The sequence below is a fragment of the Oncorhynchus nerka genome, linkage group LG5, assembly GCF_034236695.1.
Source record: "Oncorhynchus nerka isolate Pitt River linkage group LG5, Oner_Uvic_2.0, whole genome shotgun sequence".
Classification (NCBI taxonomy): Eukaryota; Metazoa; Chordata; class Actinopteri; order Salmoniformes; family Salmonidae; genus Oncorhynchus; species Oncorhynchus nerka.
The window spans coordinates 55,700,797-55,719,223 of record NC_088400.1 but is presented as its reverse complement, the minus strand read 5'-3'; the positions used below and the strand labels follow the sequence as shown (position 1 = coordinate 55,719,223).

Here is an 18,427-nt window from a genome sequence, read left to right as displayed (position 1 = left end):
TCACAGTTGTGAAAACATAGGACACTAAAGAGGCCTTTCTACTGACCCTGAAAAACACAAAACGAAAGATACCCAGGGTCTCTGCTCATCTGCATGAACGTGCCTTAGGATGCTGCAAGGAGGCATGAGGACTGCAGATGTGGCCAGGGCAATGAATTGAAATGTCCGTATTGTGAGACGCCTAAGACAGCGCTACAGGGACACAGCTGATCGTCCTCGCAGTGGCAGACCACATGAAACAACACCTGCACAGGATCAGTACATCCAAACATCACACCTGCGGGACAGGTACAGGATGGCAACAACAACTGCCCGAGTTACACCAGGAACGCACAATCCGTCCATCAGTGCTCAGACTGTCCGCAATAGGCTGAGAGAGGCTGGACTGAGGGCTTGTAGGCCTGTTGTAAGGCAGGTCCTCACCAGACATCACCGGCAACAACGTCGCCTATGGGCACAAACCCCCCGTTGCTGGACCAGACAGGACAGGCAAAAAGTGCTCTTCTCTGACAAGTCGCAGTTTTGTCTCACCAGCGGTGATGGTCGGATTCGCGTTTATCGTCAAAGGAATTAGCGATACACCGAGGCCTGTACTCTGGAGCGGGATCGATTTGGAGGTGGAGGGTCCGTCATGGTCAGGTGCGGTGTGTCACAGCATCATTGGACTCAGCTTGTTGTCAGGCAATCTCAACGCTGTGCGTTACAGGGACGACATCCTCCTCCCTCATGTGGTACACTTTCTGCAGGCTCATCCTAACATGACCCTCCAGCATGACAATGATACCAGCCACACACTGCTCGTTCTGTGCGTGATTTCCTATAAGACAGGAATGTCAGTGTTCTGCCATGTCCATCGAAGAGCCCGGATCTCAATCTCATTGAGCACGTCTGGGAGCTGTTGGATCGGAGGGTGAGGGCTAGGGCCATTCCCCCAAAAAATGTCAGGGAACTTGCAGGTGCCTTGGTGGAAGAGTGGGGTAACATCTCACAGCAAAAACGGGAAAATCTGGTGCAGTCCATGAGGAGGAGATGCACTGCAGTACTTAATGCAACTGGTGGCCACACCTGACTGTTACTTTTGATTTTGAGCCCCCCTTTGTTCAGGGCCACATTATTCCGTTCCTGTTTGTCACATGTCTGTGGATCTTGTTAAGTTTATGTCTCAGTTGTTGAATCTTGCTATGTTCATACAAATATTTAAGCATGTTAAGTTTGCTGAAAATAAACGCAGTTGACAGTGAGAGGACGTTTTTTGTTGTTGCTGTGTTTATGTGCTGTACTTAGCTTAGGAAACAAGCTGTGTTCGTTTCAGCTGAGCTATTATGTCAACGCAGATTGACACTGATCAGCTTCCATACTCGTTTGCGTAGACTACCTACATAACCCTGGCCCTAACATCTGAGTCATTCATTTGTAGAGAAATTGGATATTGAATTGTGAACGCAATTGACATGTTGGATTCACGTCTCCATCTCAACCAAAAATCTAAGTTGAAGAATAGCACTACATCAAATCAAACTTTAAATGAACTTCACATCAAGTTTGATTTGGTCCTATTCTTCAACTTAGATGTTTGGTTGAGATGGCGACATTAATCCAACATATTAATAATTTGTAGATTCAATTAGAAATCCATCAACCATCCTTCATATGAAAGACAATATCCAAAGGTAAAAGTGTATTCTCAATATAATGAATTTGGCATCCTATTTATAGGGCTAATGGTAACTACTTCCAAAGATCCAATCAACCGTGGATGAATGATAGTATAACTAGCTACATGTTGAAATTATGGGCTGCATTTACACAGACAGCCAAATTTTGATATTGTTTCCACTAACTGGTATTTTTACCAATCACATCAGCTCTTTTTCAGAGCTAATCTAATTGGGAAAAAAAACAATTAGTGAGAATAAAATATCAGAATTGGTCTGCCTGTGTAAATGCAGCCAAAGTGTCCTTTGTTGGGTGAATCAGGTGTCAATGTTGCCTACATAAACTCAGCCTCACTCCGAATTGAATTTCACATACAGCTCATGTTAGAAAAGTTAGAGGAGTTACTTTAAAAACTATTTAACGTTATTTAGGTAGTCAACACAAAGGAGTATGAAAGTTGATCAATGTCAAAATGTGTTGAGATGAAAACTCAGCTAAAACGAACACAGCCTGTTTCCAAAGCTAAACAGGGTACATAGAGGTAGGTCATCTGGATGGTGGACTTGTTCTCACTGAAATGCATTACCCCTCACATACCAGTAGGAGGCCCAGTTCAGGCAGAAATCGTTGGACTTCGTCTTAACATGTTATTTCAATATACCTCTTCATTTAAGTTGAAACAATGACATTGATTCAAACATTCCATTTTACTACAACATTGAAACAAGGTGAAATAAAATATGACTAATCAAATCTAAAATTCAACAGAATTTCAATCACCCAATTGAATATAAAATCAAAACATTTTTTTTGCGTTTCTATGTGGAATTTTCAACCCAATTTCAACAAATACATAGTTCTGATGATTATGAAATGTGATTGATGTAACAACCTGTTAGACAGGTTAAGTCAGTGTATTTCAGTTTAAGTTTTAGCCTATTTCTATGTTTACAAAGCTGGTTGAAATTAGATGACATTTTTCAAATCCAATGTATAGTATACACACACACACATACATTTTGTAGTCCAAACTATCTTCTCCACTGATTCCATTTCATCTTCGTCTTCTAAATCTCTCTGTCAAACCGTCTGACCACATCATTTCACTGGGTTCAGAAAAACTAAAACAAAACCATTTATCACAAATAATTGAATTTATCCTCACCAAGAACCCCGCAACACATTTAAATGAAAACAAATTGAGGCTCATATTACAGTCAAGTGCATACAACAGTAAGTAGGCTAGCAAACATGGAGGAATGAATGTATTTACAGACATAAAATGAAGGGACAGCAGGTAGAGCAAGGATAGCTACTGACTCACCCGATGGAGGGGCATCTCAGCTGGGTCCAGGTAGGTGTTGTGCCTGTTGTGGTTCTGGAGCTTCAGACAGGGAGGGGAGCTGGCCCTGTCTGTCTGGCTGGGTCAGCTCTGACTCTGCATGCCGCTGTAGAGCGCTGAGAGAGAGGCAGGCAGGGATAGCTGATCCTTACTGAGTCAACACAGTCGCCAACAACACTCTGACACACCCTCTAACCCTCCCTCCATTCATCCAACCTCATCTTTTTTTTCCTCCATTCAAAGGGTCCTCTTTAGTGTTAAATGGCCAGTCAGTTTGAAATGTAATGAGATGTACAAAGATCAAGTACCTGAGCCAACAGCCAAGATGATATTACTTTAAGCTTCAGCTACACATTTTAGGTCTTCTTTTGATAAATTAAAAGGCACTATTCATTCATAAATGAGGTGAAAGTTTATGTAGGTGCCCCAAACTGGGGTCATACTTTTCCATAAATGACTAACCCCATGTTACCAACATTATAGTATACCACACATCATTGTGCTTATTTTGTATACACACTGTTTAAGGACTTTTAAAACAGAACTTAGCCATGTTAACGCTTTGAAATGATTTGATATTTGTTCCAAGACAAAGACAACTAAACCTGCTGCAATGAGCCCAAGTGAACCCACACGAAGTAGCTTCAAGCCTACAACAGAGGGGCCAAGTACATCCTCAAAGATGCTCATACATCAGGTCAGTGTTTTTAGAACAATGCATAAACCAAACATAGGTCAGAGGAGAGTTTAAAGAACAAAGACACATTACTCAATGTTTTTTAAAACTTTATTTAACTAGGCAAGTCAGTTAAGAACAAATTCTTATTTACAATGACGACCTACAGGGAACTGTTCGGGGGCAGAACGACAGATTTTTACCATGTCAGCTCGGGGATTCGATCCAGCAACCTTTTGGTTACTGGCCCAACGCTCTAACCACGAGGCTACCTGCCACCCCAAGTTCACATGCTTTGCCACTGACAGAGAACAAGGTTGTGTTGAGGCCGGAGTTACCTCTACAGTTGAGCACTGAGAACATGAACTTATCTTTCTGACCGAGTCTCCACTCAGGATCCAGAGCATCAATACTGCACTGCAGCAGCTCAGGATTCACTTAGATAGACAGAGCCAAGGCTTAAATGGGGGTGGGGTCCCTTAATCTGTCAACACTGAAGCACACCAACACGTTTACTTGGAACCTCTTAATGTACACAATACAGAAGCAGCTTGATTTCCATACACTAGCCTATTTGAGATGTGTATATCAATAACACATCCATGTAACTAGAAAACAGTTACTTTGTAATATGTTATTACAATTAATTATTACACAAGAGAAAGTATGCCACATATCACATATGTCAAGGTGTAACATTTTATTGTGCCGTCTACTTCAATTTCAGAACACTTAGTGAAGTGAAGACTCCAAATGTCCTTGAGAAAAAAAGAAGATATAACTAATAGTTTGAGACCAAGTGAAAACACATTCATACACTTCTGGAGATTGGGCAGGCAGTTTGATCTGAATGAAAGATACTGTAAGAAAACAGCTGAGTATAGAGCTTTCATTCAATACAGTCTTCCTTCACAAAATAAGTGCCCCTTTATGAGTCCGTTCGTCATTCAAACTGGTGGCTTTTTCCTGTTTCTGGAAGCTGGGTCCTTGCTGGTGGGTGTCACTCAGTGCAGCTGCATGGTACGTAGGGTTGCAAAATTCCAGTAACTTTGGCAAAATTCCCAGGTTTTAAATAAATCTAATTTGGAAAATTCCTAGGAAAGTCTAGGTAAACGTGGGAATCATGGGAAAGTTACCATAATTGTACAACCCTGCTGAAAAGGTAAGGGGAGCTACTGTGTGGGCAGAGGGATGCCTCTGGGGTCTGTGACTTGGCCTTCCTGTAGGTTCTTCACCAGCTGTGCCAACCAGCGTTTGGTGGTGGTATCGTCCTTCAGGACTTGGGCAAACGTGGTGTCTTTAAGCTGGTCTGGTAGACACTGACGGAGGGCCTCTCGGGCTCTGGTGTGGGGGCAGAGGTGAGAAAAACAAAGTCATGTTAGTTATGATAGTGAGTAAGCCACTTTCAGCAGAATCAATTATCTATCAAGATAAGACCATGACCACATCCATTGTTTTCAGAGTTCCCAACATCACTTCCCCAATATGTTTTTGTTTAGTAATTCCTGAAAAATTGCTTCAAAACACTGAAGGATTGAACACAGACTAGCAAACAGCAGGTCGAAGAGTTGATTTCAATACCTGGAGTTGTCTGACAGGCGTAGGTAACAGCGGACAACATGTTTCAAAAGACGAGCAGAGGGCTCTTTGGAGAGCTGAAGAACCATTTTGCCCTGAAAAAGACAGTTGTATAAAAAATAATTTAGGGGGCAACCAATGTCTAGAAAAGTATAATATTTTGAATATTGGTTAACCTTAATCTTACAAGTATCATGGCCACATGGGAGAAGCGTTCATACGTTTGGCAAATGTATGCCAGCCCTGTGTCATCAAGGAGTATTTTCTGTAGTATAAAAGTTGCTACCTGTGGAACAAAAAATTAGGGTTGAAATACATGTATCTTTAGAGAGACAGAGCGAGAGAGAGGTACAGAGAGCGAGATGCAGAGAGCGCGATGCAGAGAGCGATGCAGAGAGCGAGAGAGAGGTACAGAGAGCGAGATGCAGAGAGCGAGATGCAGAGAGCGAGATGCAGAGAGCGATGCAGAGAGCGAGAGAGAGGTACAGAGAGTGAGGTGCAGAGAGCGAGGTGCAGAGAGCGAGATGCAGAGAGCGAGATGCAGAGAGCGAGATGCAGAGAGCGAGATGCAGAGAGGGAGATGCAGAGAGGGAGATGCAGAGAGGGAGATGCAGAGAGGGAGATGCAGAGAGGGAGATGCAGAGAGGGAGATGCAGAGAGGGAGATGCAGAGAGGGAGATGCAGAGAGCGAGATGCAGAGAGCGAGATGCAGAGAGCGAGATGCAGAGAGCGAGGTACAGAGAGCGAGATGCAGAGAGCGAGATGCAGAGAGCGAGATGCAGAGAGCGAGATGCAGAGAGCGAGATGCAGAGAGCGAGATGCAGAGAGCGAGATGCAGAGAGCGAGATGCAGAGAGCGAGATGCAGAGAGCGAGATGCAGAGAGGGAGATGCAGAGAGGGAGATGCAGAGAGGGAGATGCAGAGAGGGAGATGCAGAGAGGGAGATGCAGAGAGGAGATGCAGAGAGGAGATGCAGAGAGCGAGATGCAGAGAGGGAGATGCAGAGAGGAGATGCAGAGAGGGAGATGCAGAGAGGAGATGCAGAGAGGGAGATGCAGAGAGCGAGATGCAGAGAGAGGTACAGAGAGCGAGATGCAGAGAGCGAGATGCAGAGAGCGAGAGAGAGATGCAGAGAGCGAGAGAGAGATGCAGAGAGCGAGAGAGAGATGCAGAGAGCGAGATGCAGAGAGCGAGAGAGAGGTACAGAGAGCGAGATGCAGAGAGCGAGATGCAGAGAGCGATGCAGAGAGCGATGCAGAGAGGTACAGAGAGCGAGATGCAGATAGCGAGATGCAGAGAGCGATGCAGAGAGCGAGAGAGAGGTACAGAGAGTGAGATGCAGAGAGTGAGATGCAGATAGCGAGATGCAGAGAGCGAGATGCAGAGAGCGAGATGCAGAGAGCGAGATGCAGAGAGCGAGATGCAGAGAGCGAGATGCAGAGAGCGATGCAGAGAGCGAGAGAGAGATGCAGAGAGGGAGATGCAGAGAGCGAGATGCAGAGAGCGAGAGAGATGCAGAGAGCGAGAGAGATGCAGAGAGCGAGAGAGATGCAGAGAGCGAGAGAGCGAGAGAGAGATGCAGAGAGCGAGAGAGCGAGAGAGAGATGCAGAGAGCGAGATGCAGAGAGCGAGAGAGAGATGCAGAGAGCGAGATGCAGAGAGCGAGATGCAGAGAGCGAGATGCAGAGAGAGAGATGCAGAGAGAGAGATGCAGAGAGAGAGATGCAGAGAGCGAGATGCAGAGAGCGAGATGCATAGAGAGAGATGCAGAGAGAGAGATGCAGAGAGCGAGATGCAGAGAGCGAGATGCAGAGAGCGAGAGCGAGATGCAGAGAGCGAGATGCAGAGAGCGAGATGCAGAGAGCGAGATGCAGAGAGCGAGATGCAGAGAGCGATGCAGAGAGGGAGATGCAGAGAGGGAGATGCAGAGAGGGAGATGCAGAGAGGGAGATGCAGAGAGGGAGATGCAGAGAGGGAGATGCAGAGAGGGAGATGCAGAGAGCGAGATGCAGAGAGCGAGATGCAGAGAGCGAGATGCAGAGAGCGAGATGCAGAGAGCGAGATGCAGAGAGCGAGATGCAGAGAGGGAGATGCAGAGAGGGAGATGCAGAGAGCGAGATGCAGAGAGCGAGATGCAGAGAGGAGATGCAGAGAGCGAGATGCAGAGAGCGAGATGCAGAGAGAGACATGCAGAGAGAGAGATGCAGAGAGCGATGCAGAGAGCGAGAGAGAGGTACAGAGAGCGAGATGCAGAGAGCGAGAGAGAGATGCAGAGAGCGAGAGCGAGATGCAGAGAGCGAGAGAGAGATGCAGAGAGAGAGATGCAGAGAGCGATGCAGAGAGCGATGCAGAGAGGTACAGAGAGCGAGATGCAGAGAGCGAGATGCAGAGCGAGAGAGATGCAGAGAGAGAGATGCAGAGAGAGAGATGCAGAGAGAGAGATGCAGAGAGAGAGATGCAGAGAGAGAGATGCAGAGAGAGAGATGCAGAGAGAGAGATGCAGAGAGAGATGCAGAGAGAGAGATGCAGAGAGAGATGCAGAGAGAGATGCAGAGAGAGAGATGCAGAGAGCGAGATGCAGAGAGCGAGATGCAGAGAGCGAGATGCAGAGAGCGAGATGCAGAGAGCGAGATGCAGAGAGAGAGATGCAGAGAGAGCGATGCAGAGAGCGATGCAGAGAGCGAGAGAGAGAGCGAGATGCAGAGAGCGAGATGCAGAGAGCGAGATGCAGAGAGCGAGATGCAGAGAGCGAGAGATGCAGAGAGAGAGATGCAGAGAGCGAGATGCAGAGAGCGAGAGAGATGCAGAGAGCGAGAGAGATGCAGAGAGCGAGAGAGAGGTAGAGGTAGAGAGCGAGAGAGATGCAGAGAGCGAGAGAGATGCAGAGAGAGAGATGCAGAGAGCGAGAGAGAGGTAGAGGTAGAGAGCGAGATGCAGAGAGCGAGATGCAGAGAGCGAGAGAGAGATGCAGAGAGCGAGATGCAGAGAGCGAGATGCAGAGAGCGAGATGCAGAGAGCGAGATGCAGAGAGCGAGATGCAGAGAGAGAGAGATGCAGAGAGAGCGAGATGCAGAGAGCGAGAGATTTAGAGAGCGAGATGCAGAGAGCGAGATGCAGAGAGAGAGATGCAGAGAGCGAGATGCAGAGAGAGATGCAGAGAGCGAGATGCAGAGAGCGAGATGCAGAGAGCGAGATGCAGAGAGATGCAGAGAGCGAGATGCAGAGAGCGAGATGCAGAGAACGAGATGCAGAGAGCGAGATGCAGAGAGCGAGATGCAGAGAGCGAGATGCAGAGAGCGAGATGCAGAGAGCGATGCAGAGAGGGAGATGCAGAGAGCGAGAGCGAGATGCAGAGAGAGAGATGCAGAGAGCGAGATGCAGAGAGCGAGATGCAGAGAGCGAGATGCAGAGAGAGATGCAGAGAGAGATGCAGAGAGCGAGATGCAGAGAGCGAGAGAGAGATGCAGAGAGCGAGAGAGAGATGCAGAGAGCGAGAGAGAGATGCAGAGAGCGAGAGAGAGATGCAGAGCGAGAGAGAGATGCAGAGCGAGAGAGAGATGCAGAGCGAGAGAGAGATGCAGAGCGAGAGAGATGCAGAGCGAGAGAGAGATGCAGAGAGCGAGAGAGATGCAGAGAGCGAGAGAGATGCAGAGAGCGAGAGAGATGCAGAGAGCGAGAGAGATGCAGAGAGCGAGAGAGATGCAGAGAGCGAGAGAGAGATGCAGAGAGCGAGAGATATGTACCGTTTTGGAAAGCTCACTGCCAGACTCCATTATGCGAAGGCACAGGGGAATGATTTCTGTTGTCAACAGGAAGTTGATCACTTCCTGCTCATCTGTTTTGACCAAGGCACCTGCCAATCAAACAGGAACAAGTTATAGAGAAACATACATGACACATACTGTATAGTCAAAGTAATTGGATCATTTCATTAGTTAGGCAATGACAACAGAGAGTGAGAGAGAGAGAAGAAAATACAGAGAAGGCCTCATAGCAATAGAACCACAAAAATGATATAAAGAATATTTACCGATCACTCCTAGGCTGGTGAGTCGGAGGTACTCAAATGGTCGTGTTTTGCTGACAGTGTGTAAGAAGGGGTACAGGAATAGAGGAATGTGTGCTGCCAGAAATGCCGATCTGTGAAAGACAACAGTAAATAAAGTTAGACATTTCGCATCATATAGAAGAAAACTGACTGTTTTTGTTAATTTCACTGCACAATTCAATCATGATGATAGAAAATCAAGTGACCCACCTTGTCTCTGGATGAGAGGCTACACACTGCAGAAGTGCTAATGCGTTGCATACTCTGTTGGACTGGTGAGCGGTGAGGGTTGGGGGGTTTATTGAGGGGTAGATGTTGACAATTTCCTATTTGTGAAAGAATAAGAAGAGGGTCATTGTCAAGTTTAGAGCCACACTCACAGAGGAAAACCATACTACATCCGGCTAGAGACTAGCCAGTGAGTGATATCCACAATCTTACCTGCAGGAGAGCAGCTATAGTTCCACATGAGTGCCATAGCATTGGAGCCAAATCTGGCACGGACTCCCGTTTTTTACTGAGCTCAAGCAGGGCATTCTCGCGGGTCTCTGGGCTGGACAGCTCGTTGATCCACTGGTATATCTTTTCCCTATCCACTTGGGCCAGAGCCGTGGTTACAGCCTGTTTTACAGGAGAGGTGGACACCGTGAGTTAAACTGACATTGTGTTGGAATTATTCCGTTTACAAAAGGGTTAACAACGTGTTTCTTGCCACCTTAATGAATGAATGAGTTAGCTAGGTAGCTAGTGCTAGCTGGCTACCGAAACGGTAGCTAATGGTCAACAGCAATATGTAAATTAACGTTACTTTCATGGATACGGCAACTTTCCCACAAATAGTAGTTAGCTACCATAGCTAGTAGCTGACTCATTTAAATGTGAATATTATCCAAACAGTTTGCCACATGAGGGGTTAAAAAAAGCTCTGTAACAAGTTCAGCATTACAGTTAGCTAGCAACTGTACTGCTGGCCAGATGCAGGCCAGGGATTGGCCTTGTGCTAGCAAAAACAAAAGCCTTGTACTAGCTATTGTTAACCTAGCTAGCTAACGCTAGCAACGATTTCGTGTACTTACTGCTCCTGTAGCCAGCATTCTATGCAGCGCTTGGATATTTTCGAAAAACGTCTAGTAAAATCTAAAAATGTGTTATGTTGTGAAAACAGAGAACGAAGCTCGCGAGAGCGCAACTGCGTTCAACCTTTGAACTCAGACCTGCCTCGTGTGACACGCCGGGAAAGTGACGTGACTATTTCCGTCTTTTTCTGTTTTTGACCACTTCAATATTATGCACATTGCAGCCGACCGACTGACAGATATACAAATAATTTAGCACAAATACATTTGATTTGATTTGATATTTCATGAAGGCATTCGTTTTTGCGAATTTTGAGTTTGGGGTCCATAAACAAACGAGGGTGTTGATCCACATGCTCTCAATTGAGCTATAATATCCCATTACGACATGCCTAAATATTGTAATGAAACAGGTCTCGAACCTTCGACCTTCTACCCCTTGGTCCGGCGCGCTATCGACTGTGCCGCAAAAGCATGCTCGTGTGGCATAGTCGGTTTCCGTGCATATAAACCCATGGTCGTTACAATATAAACCTTAACTACAAAAATATTTTTTAAATGTAACATTTATTTATCTAGGCAAGTCAGTTAAGAACAAATCCTTATTTGCAATGACAGCCTACAACCAAACCTGGTTGTCTGTAGTGACACCTCTAGCACTGAGATACAGTGTCTTAGACCACTGAGCCACTTGGGAGCCCCAAAATAATAACAATCATGTCAGAGAGGTAATCTTTGATAATATTCCATTTTATTATACTCACATTTGGGATGTGTGTACATAACATGAACACACCTTTTTCTGATGATCTGCATCCCACACACAGAGCAACTAAAGATTGGGTTGAGCACAGAGTGAAACAAGGAGTTAGACTTTTTCATTTTATTTAAACGATTATCTGTTTTTATTCATAGGCATTGAAGTTAACGCCATGTATAGTACCAATGTATGTCAATAGGACCAGGTAGCAGGAGGATTATTCCACTGCACCAATAAGCGCTAAAATATTTGTCTGTTAGTGCCCAGTTCTATAAATGCAGCTCAGTCCATCCAGATCTCCTCTGTAGCATTACTCATTAACCAGCCCAGCCGAATGTGTTTGTTTTGTTTCGGGGGGGATGATGTGATGCAACCATAGATGGGTGTTCATTAATTGATGTTAGTTAATCCTTCAACAGTTGGCTAGAACACAGTCCCTTGGCAAGAAAAAGTTTCAGAAACACTGGGCTAGATAGCACAGCCTACAGCCTCAGTGGTTGCGTCTTCAGTGTATCAAGACCAAAGAAGTCGGCTACATCTTTGTATAAATATAAACTGGTCGATCTGTCAATTGGCAGGCCGTCATTGTAAATAAGAATTCTTAACTGACTTACCTAGTTAAATAAAGGTTCAATAAAATAAAAAAAATAAAAACATAATAAGAATCGGCCTGCTTGATTGCTACTTAGCGGAGTAATGCTTTGATCACCTAGCTCAATGCTGATTTCTGAGGATGTTTGACCATTCGAGACTGTTCAATCCTTTGGGACAAATGTCACAGAGGCTATAACAGAGCCACTACTGCCATAGCTAATAATAACCAACATGAAGCTCTTTGATTCAGATTTAAGAAATCCTATTGTTGATAGTGCATATTATGTGTACTATTTATGAACCTGTGTTACTGGTCCCAAAATGTTCAGAAACTCTGCGTACCATAAACACAAGACATGAATACACAATGAATGCTATATGATAATGCAGCGGGGGGTCTAGATCTGTGCACTACTTCACATTTCAGTCATAATTATTGGAATTATCTCATTCTCATCTCTGAATAGGACTTAGCCAAGTGTTTACTATGGCTGTGGTGAGAAAGCAGAGGTAACAGCTAGAGTGGAGAGTTCACCAGATATCTGTCTGTCAGCCTGGATACCTCCTTTGATCATACTGGATTAATTCCTTCACCATTCGCATCCGGTGCTCCAGTATTTAAGTCTAACCTACGGGGAATCAGGGATTAGTGTCTGCGAATGTTTCATGTGAGGCTGGCACCATCCGCGCCAGGTCCTGGTAAATATTAGACTAGAGCAGCCTGGGAATCAATGCCAGCTGACCTGGATAAGAGGACAGTGGAGCAAGTTAATGATTCAACCAGTGTTACAGAGGGACAGACTGTTTAAATGTCCCGTTTTGGGGGATGAAGAGACAGACTGGATTGGTTGGTGTGTGCTTGTGGAGCAGAGAGAAAGGGGGAATACACTTCTGCCTTAAATTGGTCTGAGTCCTTGTCTCGGACGACCCAACTCTGTGACTATTACGCATCATGGCTAAGCTGGTGGAGTGTGTGCCCAACTTCTCAGAGGGCCGGAACAAAAAGGTGTGTGGGCGTGGGAGATACAGAAAGTGGGTTACCTGTTGGCACAGCAGAAGGAAGCTGTTAGTAAATAGTCTGTGGTGTGATTAACACAACACACATGATAGCTTTATAGTGGTCATGTAAGAAGACCTTCTGTCGGAAACATCGATCTTGATTACCAATGACATCATTTTTATTTGACATTTTTCTATATTTTACAAGATCAGTGTGTCTGGAATCAAGGGGGGCTCAAGGAGACTGTGAATACCTAAGCAAACAAACACTTTTACAGTATAATCTCAATCCTGAATATGATCTCGAGATACCAACAAAATGTTTTCTGAATAACTGTATGTGGACGGAAACAAGTTAAAAGAGTCCATGTGACTTGCTCCCATTCCAGGTGATTGATGCCATAGCAGAGGCCATCTCCAGCACGGAGGGATGCAGTCTGCTCGACGTGGACCCTGGATCCTCCACCAACCGTACGGTCTACACCTTTGTAGGCTCGCCACAGGCTGTGGTGGAAGGTGCACTGAACGCTGCACGCACTGCCTTCCCACTCATTGATATGACCAAACACTCAGGTAGGAGAGAGAGAGACTCTCACATGACTTAGCCAAACAGTTATGTTCAAAGATCCCACACGACTCCTCCACCTTTTATTTGATTTATTTGACCTTTATTTAACTAAGCAAGTCAGTTAAGAACACATTCTTATTTTCAATGAGATCCTAGGAACAGTGGGTTAACTGCCTTGCTCAGGGGTAGAAAGACATATTTTTACCTTTTCAGCTCGGGGATTCAATCGTGCAACCTTGCGGTTACAAGTCCAACGCTCTAACCACTAGGCTACCTGCTGCCCCACCTCACTTTTAAGTGCAAATAAAGGGTGGCTAAGTACTGTTGATAAGTTGTTTAGTGTGTTTATTGGAATAATATGTACGTTTGTTGTAGGGGAGCATCCACGGATGGGCGCCATGGACGTGTGTCCCTTCATCCCTGTCCAGAATGTCACTATGGAGGACTGTGTCAACTGTGCCAACATATTTGCCCAGCACTTAACAGATGTGCTGCATGTACCTGGTAGGTTTTCCTCTCTGACCTATTGACCTATAGTTAACATATTGGCCATTTACTTTGCTGTGGACAAAGCCATAGGGTCAGTTTCAGTGCAGTGCACCTTGACTCTGTGTATTCTTTCTCATATGGTAATCATCCCTGGCTTACAATTGGCTCATTCCTCCCCCTCCTCTCCCGTAACTATTCCCCAGGTCGCTGCTGTAAATGAGAATGTGTTCTCAGTAAACTTACCTGGTAAAATAATGGTATTGTTCCCAGAAAGCCACATAAAGGTGAATAAGACACATTGTCGTTTCTCCACAGTGTATCTTTATGGAGAAGCAGCGAGGAAAGAGAACAGGAGATCTCTTCCCTCTGTCCGGGCAGGGGAGTATGAGGCCTTGTCTGAGAAAGTGAGTTTGACCTAACTTCATCGTGTTCGTACCCTATGGGCAACTTTTCCCTCGTTGTAAAAGAGCATAGATCTGTGAAAAACAAGCTAAAAATGAAAAGCGGTACTTTACTTTAGACGTTTTTTTGTGAGAAGAACCATTTTCTGGATCCGCCCTTGTCTCACTAACACTGCTCTAGTTCAACTCCCAGGCTAATTGTTGGCATCGGCTGATGCAGAAGAAATAGACAAATCCAATGTAAAAAAAAAAGAAGTCTGTAGCTCAAACACACAATGTTTAAGAGGGGTTGGAAGCACTAAATTATACCGATGTGTCTATTGTCCTCAGTTGAAGAGGACAGAGTGGGCTCCTGACTATGGCCCTGCCGCCTTCGTGCCCTCCTGGGGAGCTACAGTAGCAGGCGCTCGCAAATTCCTGGTTGCCTACAACATAAACCTACTCAGCACCAAGGAACAAGCCCATCGGATTGCACTAGATATCCGGGAACAGGGCAGAAGCAAAGACCAGGTAGGGTAGGCTCGCTACTGTACATCTTGATCGCCCAATGTCAGAAATGAACGACACACAGCTACTTTGGCTTCGGAAGAGATTCCACTCATTTTTCTGAGACATCATTGTTTTCCTCCATCTTTATAACTGATGCTGAACTAATAAAGGCCTATTTTTGAGTCATATGCCTTGTCTGCTTCCAAAGAGAGCAACATGATTGATTTGTATTGTAGCCGGGTCTGCTGAAGAAGGTGCAGGGAATGGGCTGGTACCTGGAAGAGGCGAACATAGCCCAGGTGTCCACCAACATCCTGGACTTTGAGCTGACGCCCGTCCACACTGTTTACGAAGAGATCTGCAGCGCTGCCAAGGTACAACAACGCAACAACAACCACAGCTGAAAACAGTACAGCATTATTGTACAAAACCCTCGCACTGATCTGGTGGTTTGAACCAGTGACATAAGGACAACTAATAATGTCAAAACGTTCAGCCAGTTTGACACCTCTCCTTCCTTCCTTCTTCCCCCCAGGACCTGAACCTGCCAGTGGTGGGCTCTCAGATTGTAGGCATCATGCCTCTGAGAGCCGTGCTGGACTGTGCCGACTTCTACATCCAGAGAGACAAGCTCTTCATTGTGGAGGAGGAGCACAAAGTCCGTCTGGTCATCAGTAAACTTGGGCTCGATTCACTTGGGCCTTTCGACCCCAAAGAGAGAATCATAGAGTGAGTACCAATGAGTGCACTATTTCCAAGGTCTAAGGGACTTTTTCCCCATTCTAGTCATTCAAATCTATTTCTATGGTTGTGACTCTAGGTACATGGTGGAGAGGACTGAGGAGGACAAGCGTCTGGTGTCTCTGTCTCTGCAGCAGTTTGTCCGCAGCGTGGGGGCCAGAACCGCTGCTCCAGGAGGAGGGTCAGTCTCTGCTGCCGTCGCTGCAATGGTACAACCAACTTTAATATCATATAGATGACTATATTCCCCTTATGACCTTGCCCAGCACATAGGAATAAACCAATATAAAGTATGTACAATACAAGGAGTCAAAGGTGTGTGTGTGTCCGTTTCAGGGGGCTGCTCTGGGAGCCATGGTGGGTCAGATGACCTATGGGAAGAGGCAGTTTGACAGCCTGGACAGCATCATGAGGAGACTCATCCCTCCCTTTCATCAGGCCATGAATGAACTGCTGGTCATGGTGGACGCAGACTCCAAGGCGTTCAGTCGCTACATGGTGAGAGGAAAACATATCATGGAAACCTTCAGTCTGGGTTAACCGGGCTAGTGAAAGCAGGAACTATACATGAAAAAGAGACTTAGCTAAACTTATACCTTGAAAAAAAGAAGAAGTTTTGTCACGTACACCGGATAGGTGCAGTGAAATGTGTTATTTTACAGGGTTAGCCATAGTAGTACGGAGCCCCTGCAACAAATTAGGTTTAAGTGCCCTTGCTCAAGGGCACAGATAGATTTTTCACCTTGTCGGCTCGGGCATTCAAACCAGCGACCTTTCGGATACTGCTCCAATGAGCTAACCGCTGGGCTACCTGCCGCTCGATGCGACCCTACCTGACGCGACCCCGCCCTGCCTTTTAGCGAAGCGGAGAGTCGTACAAAATATGATGAATATTTCAGATGATAAAAGTTCAGGTGAAGATCAAGTGATAAAAACTATGTTTTTGTTCCTTGTAAATGCTTGCTTTGAAGGTTAGACCCAAGGTAAGATCTTGATGTTTGCTGTCTTGTGGCTTTGCTATGAAAATGTAGTGGAATGTAATCTTTTACTCCTGTTTAATAAGGTTGAACTTTCTCGTTTTCAGGCTGCATTGAAGATGCCAAGAAACACATCAGATGAAGTCAAAAGGTGATTGCCATGCTACCAGCATGTGGCAGTTCTGTCGAATCCAAGATGTCAGAGAAGCATGTCATTAAAGTAGATGTGCAATTAAGCACACACACACACACACACACACACACACACACACCTTTAAACAGCACAGCATGTTGGAACTGTTTCAAACCATCTTTACTTCAGATTGACTCATTACTGTACATTCTCCTGTATCCCGCCCTCACCTCATTTTACCTGGCAAGCAACCTGGCCTATCCCTGTAAACATCTAAAGCAGGCTTTCCCAAAGAAGACTGGTTAACTGTAGTTCATTTACTGTCAGCTCACCTGATCTAATAGTATGTAAGGTGTAGTCTTGTAGTCATGGTGTCGTCTTGTCATGCTCCAAATCGATCTAATTTCTCGACTCTTCCTCGTTCCTATACCTTATACCTATCCCCACCCCTAATCCTGCTTCAACCCCTACCCCGGTCTTGCTTTTGACCTGCCTCTTCCCCTATCCCTACCTATTCCTGCCTTACCATTACCCCTATCCCTGTTCCTGCCCCAGGAGGGAAGATGCCATGCAGGAGGGTCTGAAGCAAGCTGTGGCGGTCCCACTGTCTCTGGCTGAACGAGTCAACCTGCTGTGGCCTTGTCTAAAGGAAATGGTGCTCTACGGAAACGTGGCCTGCAAGTCTGACCTCCAGGTATCGTGACTGAAACCGTGAACAGAGTCCCTGTCTTGTCTATGGACTTTGCATTGCAGCTTTGCAAGCACACCCGAGTGGCTTCTGTGCAGTTGTTTATTTGCTTGAGGGCAGACACCGACATGCTTTAATGACATAACTGTGGAACATTCTGATTCCTGCCAACTGCTTATCTACACATACCATCTTACTGGCATACCGTAAAACAGCATCTCAAAATGCCAGGACACCCATAAGTGTCTCTATTTAGTCTGGTTGCAAAACGTTTTCCCTGACAGATGCCCCAGAGCTATGACATGCATTGTACTGTAGACAGCCTACAAAACATCTTCCTTATATGGTTATTATTTGTGGTGTTGCAGGTAGCAGCTAAAGCCCTGGAAACAGCAGTGTTTGGCGCCTACTACAACGTTGCGATTAACCTCAAGGATATCGCAGATGAGTCCTTCAAAGTGGCTGTAAGTTACAATGTAGCCTATAGGTCTTTCTCGCTCCAAAATGATGTAGCCTAGGTTACAACTTAGGTCATCTATCAATAAGGCTCGATTTTGGTGAGAGCCAGTGGATTATTACATTGTTATACAGTTATTTCATAGTTACACTTATACACTGATGTTTTGTGTTTTGCAGACTCAACAGAGAGCGTCAGCTCTGCTTACTGAGGCCAGGGAGAGTGCTAATGCAGTCCTGGATGCTGCAGAGAGAAAAGATTGAAGAAGTTACCACATTACTAAAGCACCACCCACTGCCTGCCTAAGCCTCAAACCAGGCTTTCAAAACTATCAATTCTCATAACACTTTACAAAATAAACTGGGTTCACTCAAATAAATGCTTGATCAACTACTCCTCAGTCGTACTGCTTTGCTTTGTTAGGAATTCAAGAAACACTTGCGTCATGTACCGTATAGCAGCAGCCGACACCAAGCCAAGATATCACAGTCAAAGTGTTCTAAATCACATTAAATACAATAGTACCACAACGTTTCTTCTTCTCTCTTCCACGTGAAGCTATGATGATAGAGTAGTATTATTTGCTTCTGAATGACAAAGTGATGCAAGGTGTTTTCTCGGGACATGAACCCCGCCCATACCTCAGCTCCACCTGTGTAGTACAACAGGCAGGATGACATGACGGGAATTAAAGGGTGTAGTTTATCCAGTTCCTTTAAGTAAGAGGACATCCTTCACACAAGACAAAGGACAGA

At 45.5% G+C, this 18,427-nt stretch overlaps 2 protein-coding genes across 5 annotated transcripts; one reads left to right on the top strand and one right to left on the bottom strand.

The window, feature by feature from the left end:
- Positions 1 to 3,767: 3,767 nt before the first annotated feature.
- LOC115129966 (CCR4-NOT transcription complex subunit 9) lies at positions 3,768 to 11,200 on the bottom strand. Of its 4 annotated transcripts, none has more exons than XM_065018758.1 (8): positions 11,141 to 11,200; positions 9,742 to 9,921; positions 9,511 to 9,626; positions 9,283 to 9,392; positions 8,996 to 9,105; positions 5,440 to 5,538; positions 5,257 to 5,347; positions 3,768 to 5,028 (listed from the first exon to the last, which is right to left on the bottom strand). In XM_065018758.1, the coding sequence occupies exons 1-8, from the start codon at positions 11,162 to 11,164 to the stop codon at positions 4,847 to 4,849; spliced, it is 912 nt and encodes a 303-aa protein (XP_064874830.1). In that variant the 5' UTR covers positions 11,165 to 11,200; the 3' UTR covers positions 3,768 to 4,846. The 4 variants fall into 4 exon arrangements, with proteins under 4 accessions (XP_064874830.1, XP_064874832.1, XP_064874831.1 ...); XM_065018760.1 differs by having other exon boundaries at positions 3,768 to 5,015; positions 5,256 to 5,347; positions 11,141 to 11,179; XM_065018759.1 differs by lacking the exon at positions 11,141 to 11,200 and adding an exon at positions 10,377 to 10,536.
- Positions 11,201 to 12,454: 1,254 nt separating this feature from the next.
- ftcd (formimidoyltransferase cyclodeaminase) lies at positions 12,455 to 18,065 on the top strand. Its single transcript, XM_029660284.2, has 13 exons — positions 12,455 to 12,736; positions 13,119 to 13,302; positions 13,673 to 13,801; positions 14,102 to 14,190; positions 14,518 to 14,697; positions 14,913 to 15,050; positions 15,212 to 15,405; positions 15,497 to 15,626; positions 15,754 to 15,915; positions 16,502 to 16,545; positions 17,083 to 17,221; positions 17,584 to 17,679; positions 17,852 to 18,065. The coding sequence occupies exons 1-13, from the start codon at positions 12,683 to 12,685 to the stop codon at positions 17,933 to 17,935; spliced, it is 1,623 nt and encodes a 540-aa protein (XP_029516144.2). The 5' UTR covers positions 12,455 to 12,682; the 3' UTR covers positions 17,936 to 18,065.
- Positions 18,066 to 18,427: the final 362 nt, after the last annotated feature.